The following is a 12534-nucleotide window of genomic DNA, read 5'->3' as shown; positions in this document are numbered from 1 at the left end:
AACTTTAACTCCTCCTGCAAACACTTTAAATCCAAAAACACCAGCAGGGGGCTCCCTTTCATCCAGTTGGGGTGGGGGGTGCTGGTTCTGCCACTGCAGCTAGGTCAGGTGAAGGGCCTGGGGGACCCCTGGAGCCCACTTCCTGCAGCTCCGGGCAGGCTTCCTGCGCTCCACTTGGCACCTGTTGTTCCAGTGCCAGGGGACTGGGGATCAAACGTACCCCACCATGCATGGAGCATCTGCTCTTCTATTTTGAAAAGGACCGTCGAACCCAACAAACAACACAGACTTGCTAACCTGCTGGCAGGACTAACCCAAACTCAGCCCTCTGGTGGCTGATCAAAATTCCTTAGAGCTTTGCCCTCTCCCCAGGTTTGTTCTCTTGGGAGGTGCGTGGGAGGCAGACAGATTGAGGTGCTGGGCCTCAATGTTCTCAGCGGCAGAAACCCTCCAGCACACACTGGGAGGCCGGGGAGGGCTCAGGGGATGAGAAGTATGGGTGGGCAAGAGCGGCCTTGGCCGAGATCCTCCGGCTGGGGTCATACTGCAGGAGTTGCTGGGAGGAGAGAAGAGGCGTAAAGGGGTTGAGCCTGGGTGCGGCCAGACCCGGGAGAGAAATTCCCCTCCCAGGCCCCAGCTAGAGGGCCCAGGCCCAGAACCACATGAAGCCACTTGCCTCCTAGCTCTGGAGCCAGTTCTGGACACTCCCAGAATCTAGGGACAAAGGGTTAGTTCTGCTCCAGCCTTATGAGTCAACAGTCTCCTTCAGGCAACTGAAGCCCAGTCATGCCCCTTCCTTGCTGAGACTTCCAGGTCCCAGCCTGCTTCTGGCTGAGAACACGGGCGTGTCCCGTGTGTGGGTGAGCAGGCCCCCAACCTCAGGTTTGGGCATACTTGAGGTGGAGCAGGAATACAAAGAGCAGAAGGAGAGGGAAGGAGGAGGTAACAAGACAAGGGACCGTGGAGTCTCTAAACCCACGTCACGGGGAAGCCAGGGTGGAGGAAGCCAGTGCTGTCCTGGTGGATAATATGCACAGACTTCTGGAGAGCTGGACACGCAGCCTGAAGATGAACTGCCTTCCTCTTGACTCCACCAGAGTAGACAGAAAAGCAGCTCGAGGCTGGGACCAGTGGTGTGTGCCTATAGCAGCTTTGGGGGCTGAGGCAGGATTCAAGTCCAAGGTTATTCTGGCAACTTAGTAAGACTCTGTCTCAAATAAGAAAGGGCTGGGGATGTAACCTGATGGTAGAATGTTGGCCTAGCATGTATGAGGCCCTGGTTTGACCCCAGCACCGAAAAACAACAACAAAAAGTGGCTCAGAGGCTTTGTGGTCAAGCAGGGATGGCTTTGGCTGAGGAGGCCTCTGGGCACTCTGGCCAGTCCAAGGGTCAAGGTGGTGCTAAAAGAAGGAGAAGCGAGGACAGTGGCAGGGTCCCAGGCAGCAGGAAACAGTCTGTTCTGAACAGCCTGTGTGAGGGCACTGGGGGAATACCACGGCAGGAGGAGGGGTCCCCCCCCCCCCGGGGTAGCAGGCAACTGACATTAGCAGTGAGGTCCGCAGGGCTGGGATGTGGCTCAGTGTCGAGTGCTCGCCTAGCCTGAGCAGGCTCTGGGCTCAATCCCCAGGACCCCCAGAACAAAAAAACACACAAGCCAACTAGGGGAAGCAACAAGTGCTGTGGCCTAAGGAAAAAGCTCAACTAGAGGACTTATCACAAAGAGGCCTCTAGATGGGACAATCAATACGGCCTGGGACAAGCCAGGTGTGTACAAGGGCCAGGAAGGAGACCAGCCTGGACTCAGAAAGAGTGAGGGTTGCTGGGCACAGTAGCACACACTTACAAGCCGAGCTGAGGCAGGAGGACCGGAAGTTTGAGACAAGCCTTGGCAACTTCTCAAAAAATGGAAAGAGGGCTAGGACTGTAGCTCAAGGGCAGAGCACTTGCCTAGCATGTGTAAGATACTGGGTTTGATTGTCAGCACCACATAAAAATAAACAAAATAAAGGCATGCTGTCCATCTACAAAAAATTTAAAAATTAAAAAAAAATAGAAAGGGGGCTGGGGTTGGGGCTCAGTGGTAGAGTGCTTGCCTAGCATGCATGAGGCACTGGGTTCAATCCCCAGAACCACATAAAAATAAATAAAATAAAGGTATTGTGTCCACCCACAACTAAAAATAAATAAATAAATAAAATAGAAAGGACTGGGAATATAGCTCAATGGTAAAGTGCCCCTGGGTTCAGTCCTCCATACTGCCACCACCTCACCCCAAAAAAGGAAGAATGACGGTTATCCCAGCTACTTGGAAGGCTGGCAGGAGGACTACAAGTTTGAGATCAGCCTCTTAGTGAGGCCCTATCTCAAAAAAAGGGCTAGGAATACATTTCAGTGGCAGAGCACTTGCCTAGCGTGTATGCAAGGTCCTGGGTTCGATTCCCAGTAATATACACACACACCATAAAAGAAGAGGGTTACATAAGAGGCTGGTTAATAAAGAGACAGTCTGGTTGGAGCAGATGCTGGGGCTAGGAGGCGTTTCTTGCCCACCAGGACCTACCATGAGCAGATCCTTGCCCTTGGGCTCCAGATTAGGCACAATTTCCTCCAACCCCTTCCTGGTCCACTTGGGGAAGCTGCCCTTATAGTCAGGCAGCTGGGTGACCCCTGGCCATGTGGCTTCACTGGGTGTCCCCAGGGTGCGAAAGATACGAAATAGTTGGTCAATTTCAGAGTCACCGGGAAACAGTGCTTTTCGAGTCATCTGGAAAAGGGAAGAAGAGAAGGTGTGTGTTTGACAAAGTGTCATAATGAATCCAACGCCAGAGAAGTGGCCAGAACCAGGGAGGAAACTTTAGGATGTCATTCCCAGGGCTGTGCTAACCGTTCCAGCCCTTTCTGAATAAAGCTGGGTTCCTGGTCCTGTAGCCAGTCCTAGCCACCCCTCAATCCACCTCTAACAGAGGTATCAGTGAGCCCCGCCACCACCCCATAGGACACTGCCTATGCCTCCTTGGGACCAGGCTTGTCTCTTTCTCTCTCTCTCTACCATCTCTGCAAAGATGCAACCAATGCTCCAGACATCCACAGCTGTGGAATAAAACTTGCTGCCCAAGAGGATCTCCGGGGCACGATACCATAGTGTCACCACCTGTGGAGTCAAGAAAGAAATAGCATAATTCAGGGTGGCTGAGAGCACAAACCATCCTGTCGTTCCCTCCGCCTTGTCCCTCACTCTACCTCATGGGTGTAGGTGCGCAGGGGCACCCCAAAGGCTCGAGCCAGGCCAAAGTCGGCCAGCTTGAGGGCTCCAAACTCATTGATGAGCAGATTCTGGGGCTTCAGGTCTCGGTGGATGACCCGATGAGAGTGGCAGAAATTCACTCCCTGCAGTAGCTGGAAGAGGTAGCTCTGCAGAAAGGAGCAGGAGGAGCCCCCTGAGCCTGGGTGGCTGGTGCGGGGCCAGGCCGGGGCGTGTGTGTGTGTGTGTGTGTGTGTGTGTGTGTGTGTGTGTGTATGTGTGTGTGTATGTGTGGCCGCCTTGCCCTTCTGTCTGTTCCTTGGCACCTTAACTAAGTGCAGGGGGAGCTCTGAGACTGGCATGGAGTCCATGTACTTCTTCAGGTCCTGGCTGAGGAACTCGAACACCAGGTACAGCTTTTTCTCGCTATGCACCACATCCAGCAGCCTGGCGGGGAGATGGAAGTCAGGATGCCATCTTCCTGGTCCCGCCTTCCCCGGCTCCTTCCCCCGCTCACCTGACAATGTTGGGGTGCTTCAGTTCTTTGAGCAGGGAGATCTCCCTGATGGCAGTGCTGGGGACCCCCTCCATTTCCCTGCCGGAAAGGAGGGCATAGCCAATGGGTAAGAGCAGGAGTCATTTCTAGCCAGAGGGATCCACTTCTGTGGTCCTCCCTCCCACAAGGATGACCTGTCCTGAGATGGGCACCCTGAACACCTCAATCTTCACACAGCAGTGCCAGGGCAAAGACTGACCAGGGGACAGGGAGTAGGGACGAGGACAAGGGCTGCACCACACCTGGAAAAGGGGTTGAGCGTGAACCCTTGAATTGAGGACATGGAAGGGGAGCTCCCGGGAGGTGGGTTGCTGGGGCACGGGGCAGGGGTTCCCATCGTCCCAGCACTCACAAATCCAGCCTGATCTTCTTGAGTGCCACAAGCTGCCCTGTCTCCTTGTTCTTGGCCTTATAAACCACCCCATAGGTGCCCTCTCCAATCTTCTCTACCTTCTGGAACACATCCATGTCCGCAAGGCTGTCCAGGAAGAGAGACGATACCCCGGCATTCACACCCTGTGCCCGGCACCCTGTGCCCGGCACCCTGCTGCCCGCCTCCCGCCTCCATGTAACACCCTGCCCAGCCCCAGCCTGTGTCCCTGCCCCCCCTGCACACTGCCCATTCTGCTTGGGAACCTGTCTCAGGGATGGCGCTGCCCCTCGCTGGGACGCTACGCAGCCCCAGACCTTTTGCCCAGTGCCTGGCTACGGAATGCAGGAGGGCCCAAACTACTTCTGCCTAAGCCCCTGTGTCAGCCCAGCCAAGCCCAGGTTCTGGGAGCACAAGACTGCCCAGAAGGGCTGCCAGGGATGAAGGACAGTGGGAGGCAGAGGTCACAGGTTAGGGAGGGCTTCTGAAGCCATAGTCCTACTCTAGGCCACATGGTCAAGGGCCGGGCCTAGGCTGGGCCTGTTTGGCCATGTTTAGCCTCCTTTGAGGGCAGAACCTTGGCAGGGGCAATCCCTGTGAGTTCTGGGCCCCCCACCTGGCTCCTGGTCCCCCAAACCCTCCCCTCAGACACCCAGCCCAGAATTCACCAGAAGCCTGGGCGGCTGCAGCCTCACTGCCAAGTGGGTTGCCTGCTCCGCAGCTCCCCCTCCTGGTCCCTTCCAGCACAACACCACATGCACACGGAGAGGTCATGCCCACTGGGCCTTTATTCAGGAGGATCTTCTGGAACCCTCTGTGACCCCACACGAGGCATAGCCCCAGGGCCCTGGAGCGCCACTGTCTGGAGCCTCCTGGAGGGTAGGGGTGTCAGACCTTGACACCTGCTCCTAGGCTCTCATTTCTGGAACAATCCCAACATAGAGGAAGAGGCTGGATTGGCCACCCTGCCCCTCTACTCTCTGGCTCCAGTCAGACGCTGTCATTCAGGGAAGCGTCTCCACTTCTGCAGTGGCTCTGGCAGCTCAAAGGTTTGGCCTCAGGAGTAGGTGGGGGGCTGCTGGCGTCCTCACTTCCTATTGGCTGCTGCCTCTCTCTTGCTGGTAGAGCCGCTGCTCCAGGATGGCTTGTTCTAAGGAAGGCAGATTTATCCCTTCCACACAGGTCAGCAGCCGGGCCTTCACCACGTAACCGCCATCTGAAAGAAACACCAGGACACTGGCAGTGACCAGGATACACCCAACCCATGCTTCTGGGGATTTCCACTGGCTGGGTCCTGAGTTTTGACAGCTAGAGGTGGAGACAAGACAGATGGCATGTGCAACGCTGGCAATTTGTCCTCTTGGGCCTCAGAACTGTGGGCCCACACGCACACAGCACACGCCTGGAACTTAGCCAGCATCCTGAACGTTCCATATTTGGGGAGGTGGGTTCTGGAAGATGGACCCTCGACTTCCCACCTTTGCCACATAATTCGTTGGCCTCCTTTGTTCCCAAGTGCCCAGGGTCAAGGAGGGGTCCCATCACCATCCTAGCTCCCCATGGGTCCCAAGGAAAAGACCTCCTTGGTACCTGGCAACTGGAGACCAGGCAAAGAGAAACTCACGTTTAGTAAATACAAGGGACTGAGTTCAAGGCAAGATGGTCTGAGAGGGGCAAGTCACCCAACCCAGAATGAGACTTGGAGCTACTAACACATGCAGTGGTGACCTGATACTTAATCTCAATGTTCAGGTGACAGCACACAGGAAGGGCATTGGGGTTTACACTAACAGATGCCCATCTATTTTCAGGTGGACCAGTAGCTTACACCTGTAATCCCAGAGACTTGGGAGGCTAAGACAGAAGGATCCCAAGTTCAAGGCCAGCCTCAGCAATTTAGAGAGGTCCTCCGAATTTTAGTGGAATCATCTCAAAATAAAAAATAAAAAGGGTTGGGGATATAGCTCAGCCGTAAAGTACCCCAGCATTCAACCCCTTAATACCAAAAAAAAAAAAAAAAAAAAAAGAAAGAAAAAACACTTGTGTTCTCTCTGCTCTTGGAACACTTTAATAAATATGTTCAATGTTCCGGGACATTATCCTGTCTTCTTTTGATGCACAGAAACTCTCTGATTATTAGATAAAGACAAGCCTACTCTTCTTTCCAGTTCAGGCCACTTATCCATTTAACACTGCCTGGGGGAGAATTCAGTGTCTACTGTCTAAGAGGGGCTTGTGAGGTTGCCTGTATCAGCTTCCATCAGCCCAGCGCTGGGCGCAGTCAAGGGAGGCATGGGTGCGGAGTTTGGGGATGCATCTCAGGGTAGAGCAATCGCCTAAGGCCCTGGTTTCTATCCCCAGCACGCACATGCACGCCCGCGCGCGCGCGCGCACACACACACACACACACACCACGCAGGAGTGGGTGCATTACAAAATCTGGGTCTACTGATGGGTGTAGGTCATTGATTCTCACCACGCAGGCCTCTTCAGTCTACCCTGATCAATCAAAGAGTATTATTTTCCTATTTCCTCTGTTTTTTGTTTTGTTTTGTTTTGTTTTTGGTGGAACTGGGGATTGAACTCAGGGGCACTCTACTCTGGGCTACATCTCCAGCTCTTTTTATTTTGTTTATGTATTTATTTAAATTTTGGGTCAGGGTCTCACTAAGTTGCTGAGCCTGATTTCAAGCTTGTGATCCTCCTGCCTCAGCCTCCAGAGTTGCTGGGATTACAGGTCAGTGCCTATCCTGCCTGATCTTTACTAGACAATGAGAGCCTGGCCTTCTCAGGACACACACAGCCCACAGGCAGCTGCAGGTGTTCAGGACCACCAGGCAGAACAAGAACAAAATCAGAGCACTTTCATTCACAGTTGGCATTGTTAAAATTTTCAAAATAAGGGCAAGGGGTATATTCAGTGGCAGAGTGCTTGACTGGGTGTGCGTTCAGGCCCTGGATTCCATCTCATCACTGAAAAACAAAACTCAAAATAGGATCCTATATCAAATATTTCCATACTTCCTATATGAAGATTTTCTTAGGAATCTGCCTAAATTTCATAGAATTTTCCGTAGCGTATGCCTAGCAGCTATTTCCTCCCTGGGAAACCCAGACTTCTGTATCTATATTGCAAGATATGTTGCTTCTCCTGTGAATGAGAAAATGTATTAACTTGTGGGGGTGTAGTGGTCACACCTGTAATCCCAGCAACCCACGAAGCTAAGGCAGGAGGAGCCAGCCTCTGCAATGGAGTGAGACCCTGTCTCAAAATTAAGAAATAAAAAATGAGCTGTTTGCATAGCCCAGTGGTAAAGCACCTCTGGTTTCAATCCTCAATACCATTAAAAAAAAAAAAAAAGCATTAACTAAGGAAGTGAGCTTTATGATAAACACAGGGACAAACTGGGCAAAATGTTATCCATCTGCAAAAGCCCAGAGTAAACAGAATGAAAAGAAGGGTGTTTGCAGAAGCCTGTGGTGTGGGAGAAGGGAAGAGCTCATGACTCACATAGCTGGAGAAATGGTCACTCGGGAATTTCTCCTTGCCAAGATAAAGAACTGAGAACAAAGAAGGTTGCAAAATACAGAATGCAGTGGGCTGGGATGTGGGAGGGGGACAGGGAAATAGGTGTCACAGGGGAAGTGAATCTGAAGGGAAGGAAGGTGGCTAGGCTAGGAGATGCCTCTTTGTTTTAAGTTTAATGATCTTTGTCGCTGGGTTCAATCTCCAGTACCAAAAAAAAAAAAAAAAAAAGTTTAATGATCTTAACTGACTTTAGGGTAGGCCCCGGAGCCCAGCCCAATGGCGCCCTGGTAAGGAGGAACCCCTCTTCTGCTCAGCCTGGAGGGAAGGGGCTACGGAGGGGTGTGTATAATTTGAGGAGGGGGCTGCTGCTGTGGCCTCCATCAGCTGGGGCATAAAAGGAGAGGTAACTGGAGAGATGGGAAGGGAGGGGAAGCTGGGGAGGAGGCGGACCAGGACATCTGGAGGGACTTCCAGGCAGTGTGGAGGGGCCCAGAGAGAGAGGGGGTGCTGAAAGCAGGGCGCCCCCGTCCCCGGGGGGCCTTGATCTGCACTCATCATCAGGGAGGGTGGGTGTCATCAGGCAGGAATGACAGAAGGCAAGGGCTGAAACCTCTGCCAGAAAAGTGGGGAGAGAGGCGGGAGCACACCCCGGAGTCCAGGGTCCACGGGTCCTGGCCGGCCAAAGAGCAAAGCTGTGGAAGGGAGCAAAGGGCAGGAAGGCACCGAGAGCAAAGTTTCGGTGGCAGAGGTAGAGCCACCGGCAAAGACCAGGTCCAAGGTGCAGGAGCGGGTGGGCGTGCCAGGCGGATCTGGAGCAGAGGTGAAGGGTGGCGCAACTGGCTGGCAGCAGGAGAGGGACAGGGGTGGCTCCAGGGACCTGCCGAGCCTGCAGGATCTGGCCCCACCTCTGGGTTTTGTGGGGTGTGTGTCGTGGGAGCCTGAACAGGCCCCAGGGCGAGGGCTGCGGGCCTGGGGAAAAGCCAGGTTTCAGCAAAGGCAAGAGCATAATGAGGGGTCGGAAAAGGAAGGCTTCGGAGGGCACAACAGGAAGTTTCCCAGTGCAGGGAAGAGGGCCGAGGGAAGAACAAGAACAGTGGGATTCAAATAAGTAAGCACGTGTGGGGTCCAGGCTGAGAGCTCCCGGTGCACCTGGCTCAGAGCTTCATGGGGTCACTAGAGCTTCATGGGGTCACTATGGCTGATGACATCTGTGTGTTCAGCAGAGCTGGTAGAGAGGATTCTGAATATCCATCTCAAAGATCTTTAAGGTTAAACGCTTGAGGTGAGGAGTATGTCAACGACCCTGGTCTGACCATTTGATACCTATCCTGAAATGTGTCAGTGCACCTCATAAATACATATAATTACCATGAGTCAATTAAAAAAAAATACTTAAAACAAAAAGCTGGGTGTGGTGGCACGCACCTGTAATTCCAGCTTCTCTGCAAGCGGAGGCGGGAGAATCACAAGTTCAAGGCCAGACCCATCAAGTTAGCAAACCCTTGTCTCAAAATGAAAAATGAAAAGGAGCTGGACACAAGATGCACGCCTGTAATCTCAGCGGCTCGGGAGGCTGAGGCAAGAGGATTTCGAGTTCAAAGCCAGCCCCAGCAACTTAGAGAGGCGCTAAGCATCTCAGTGAGACCCTAGCTAATAAATACAAAATAAGGCTGGGGATGTGGCTTAGTGGTCGAGTGCCCCTGAGTTCAATCCCTGGTACAAACAAACAAACAAACAAATAAATAAATAAATAAGAAGTCTAGGGACATAGCTCAGTGGTAAAGAACCTCTGGGTTCAGTCCCTAGAACCGCCAATAAAGGAGGAACCTCCAGACAGGAGAAGGTGTGTCCTAGCACCTCCAAACCTGGACAGGGACCCCTGAGCCCCTGCACAGTGCCCACAGACACTGTCAGACCCGGGCACTGAGCACATGGCTGGCTTCATCTTTTCAGTCTCTTAGCTAGCTCTAGGTGCAAAACTGTCAGGAAGGTGGTTTTAAGTGGCCTCTCCTTTGTCCCCAGATCCGTCAACCTGTACACAAAGCAGGTCCATGTTTGATTGACCTTTGTCTCCCCACAGGACTTTGGACCTGGCCCAGGGAGGTTTAAAGCAGCCACGGGGTGCCTACTCTGCCCGGGTTAGAGGTGAGGGCAGCCAGGGCCACACTCAGCCCACACGCCTCCTCATCCTTTCTTTAATGAGTTCCTAGAGCCAGCTGTGAGTGAGTGCACTATGCCTAGAAGATCAAACAAGAAACGTGGTACGGGCAACTCCCTTGAGCAAGTGGTGATGCAAAAAGTGAGACATAATCTACAAGCCTGTGCCCCCTGAGGCGCTTCCTTCTCTGCCTGGGTCTTTGTTACATTCAGGGCTTTTGTTTCTCTTTTACAAGGGTGCTTCAGATGGGGTGCTGTTCCTGTGGTGTGACCCTCCGGAAGCACTTGGTACTTCACTGATCCGCGTCCTGCAACGCTGGATTGATGGGCTTCTCCTTCCGTTATGACAACATACCTGTCAATCTTTACCTAATGGTTTTAGCAGCCAGCCATGATTGTTGCCTGGATTTATTATTTCATCAGGGATCTTAAAAAGAAAACATGGCCAGACATGGTGGCACACTGAAACCTCGGCAGGCCAGCCTCAGCAATTTAGCAAACCCTTGTCTAATTTAAAAAATAAAAAGGACTAGGATGTAGCCCAGTGGTAAAGCACCCCTGGATTCAATCCCCAGTATTGAAAAAAACAATAATAATTAAAACAAAATAAACCTGGATTTTGAGCACAGTGGCACACCCCTATAATCCCAATGACTCAGGAGGCTGAGGCACAAGTTTAAGGCCAGCCTGGGCAGTTTACCAAGACCCTGTCTCAAATAAAAAATAAAAAGGGCTGGGGTGTGGTGGTGTCAGCCTATAATCCCAGCAGCTTGGGAGGCTGAGGCAGGAGGATGGCCAACTCAAAGTCAGCCTCAGCAACTTAAGCAAGGTCCTAAGCAACTCAGTGAGACCCCGCCTCTAAATAAAATATAAAAAAGGGCGGAGCATGTGGTTCAGTGGTTGAGTGCCGCTGGGTTCAATGACCAGTGCTGCAATAAAATAAAAAACAAAGTAAAAATAAATTTTAAAAGAGGGCTGGGGGTGAAGCTCAGTGGGACAGAGTGTACTTAGCATGTAGGAGGGCCTTGGTTTGATCCCCAGCAGCGCACGCAAATAATAATAAATAAATAAACACAGTTGGCTTTATTTGTTAAAGGTCCCACCCCATTTTATTTTTTATTTTTTTTATTTTTTTTCAAGAGAGAGTGAGAGGGGGAGAGAGAGAGAGAGAGAGAGAGAGAGAGAGAGAGAGAGAGAGAGAGAGAGAGAATTTTAATATTTATTTTTTAGTTCTCGGCGGACACAACATCTTTGTTGGTATGTGGTGCTGAGGATCGAACCCGGGCCGCACGCATGCCAGGCGAGCGCGCTACCGCTTGAGCCACATCCCCAGCCCCGCCACCCCATTTTACATCCACAAAAAATCCCAACTCTGCTCCAAACCCTGCCCGCCTCTGGCCTACTGTCTCATCTGGTTCCAACCCTCCCCTGTATTTGCAATTGGTTTCCAGACATGGACCCTGGGGATTATCGGCACGGCAAGGGTGGAGATCTTTTATGCAAAGCCTCTTTGTGCTCACCCCTGCTCCTCCCATAACTCTCCTCAATCAATTATGAGGGCAGGAACCCTGTGAGCTCAAAGGCTTAAGCCTAACAAAGATTAACTTTTATTAAGTCAAATATAATTAAAGTAAGTACCATTTGATTACTTTTTTCTCTGATGTATTTAATCCAGAGTTAAAACACTATTGTGACTTTCAGGAAGTATAAATCAAGAAAATATTTGTATCTTTTAAACTATAAGTTCTACTTGAGGAAACTGCACTGAAGAAAAAAGTCAGAAAAGAGACAAAGATTAGTTGGTTGTGGTGACATAGGATGCATCCTGTAATCTCAGCTACTCAGGAGGCTGAGGCAGGAGGATTGCCAAATTCAAGGCCAGCCTGGACAATTTACCCAGATGCTGTCTCAAAGGAAAAGGAAAAGGGCTGAGGATGTGGCTCAGTGGTCAGGTGCCCCTGGGTTCAGTCCCCAGTACTACTACAGCAACAAAACCCTTAAAGATAGTGCAGGAGAATGTTATCTGCAGCATTCTTTCTTACTCTTTTTTCTTTTGTTCTCTCTGTTGCACTGACTTCCTAGCCGATTATTACATCCCTATCATTTCCAAGCCTTGGTTTTCTTGTTTATGAAATAGCAATAAGACTCAAATTAAGGGCTGGTGGGCAGAGTCAAAAAGACAGAATCTACCTCAAACCAGGCCTGGGCACGTTGTAGCCTTCAGAAATTTGTGGCTTCTCCTATAATCCCAGTGGTTCCAGAGGCTGAGGCAGGAGGATTACAAGTTTAAAGCCAGCCTCAACAATTTAGCGAGGCCCTAAGAAACTCAGTGAGACCCTGATTCTAATAAAATACAAAAAAGGGGCTGGGGATGTAGCTCAGTTGTTAAGCGCCCCTGGGTTTAATCCCTGATACCAAATAATAATAATAATAATAATAATAATAATAAATAATAATAATAATAATAATATTAATAGTGGCTTCTCTCTCCTCTTTCTCACTTCTCCACAGTCCCTCTCTTTGACTTGGCACCACATGGCAGATCCACTCTGAGTCTCCTATCCTATCTGTCTCCCAAGAGTCCTTGACTTTGTGGACTGATTTGGAAGGAATGCTGACCCTAATGAGGCACCCCATCACAAGCCTACCTCCTACTTCCTGACTCACCCAAAAGTGCCCC

The 12534-nt window shown here is 51.3% G+C and overlaps 2 protein-coding genes across 2 annotated transcripts in view; both read right to left on the bottom strand.

Moving 5' to 3' along the window:
- Nucleotides 1–169: 169 nt before the first annotated feature.
- On the bottom strand, nucleotides 170–4885 carry Cdk3 (cyclin dependent kinase 3). Its single transcript, XM_026404863.2, has 8 exons — nucleotides 4837–4885; nucleotides 4151–4276; nucleotides 3760–3837; nucleotides 3569–3689; nucleotides 3242–3412; nucleotides 3051–3152; nucleotides 2562–2765; nucleotides 170–556 (listed from the first exon to the last, which is right to left on the bottom strand). The coding sequence occupies exons 2-8, from the start codon at nucleotides 4264–4266 to the stop codon at nucleotides 434–436; spliced, it is 915 nt and encodes a 304-aa protein (XP_026260648.1). The 5' UTR covers nucleotides 4267–4276; nucleotides 4837–4885; the 3' UTR covers nucleotides 170–433.
- Nucleotides 4886–5171: 286 nt separating this feature from the next.
- Ten1 (TEN1 subunit of CST complex) overlaps nucleotides 5172–12534 on the bottom strand; it is a 19804-nt gene continuing 12441 nt past the window's right edge. The window contains exon 5 of the mRNA XM_026404786.2: nucleotides 5172–5384. Within this exon, the coding sequence (XP_026260571.2) occupies nucleotides 5263–5384 (122 nt within the window). The 3' untranslated portion in view covers nucleotides 5172–5262. The remainder of the gene's footprint in view (nucleotides 5385–12534) is intronic.

Source organism: Urocitellus parryii, chromosome 7 (assembly GCF_045843805.1).
Source record: "Urocitellus parryii isolate mUroPar1 chromosome 7, mUroPar1.hap1, whole genome shotgun sequence".
Lineage (NCBI taxonomy): Eukaryota > Metazoa > Chordata > Mammalia > Rodentia > Sciuridae > Urocitellus > Urocitellus parryii.
This window is presented reverse-complemented; position numbering and strand designations above follow the sequence as displayed.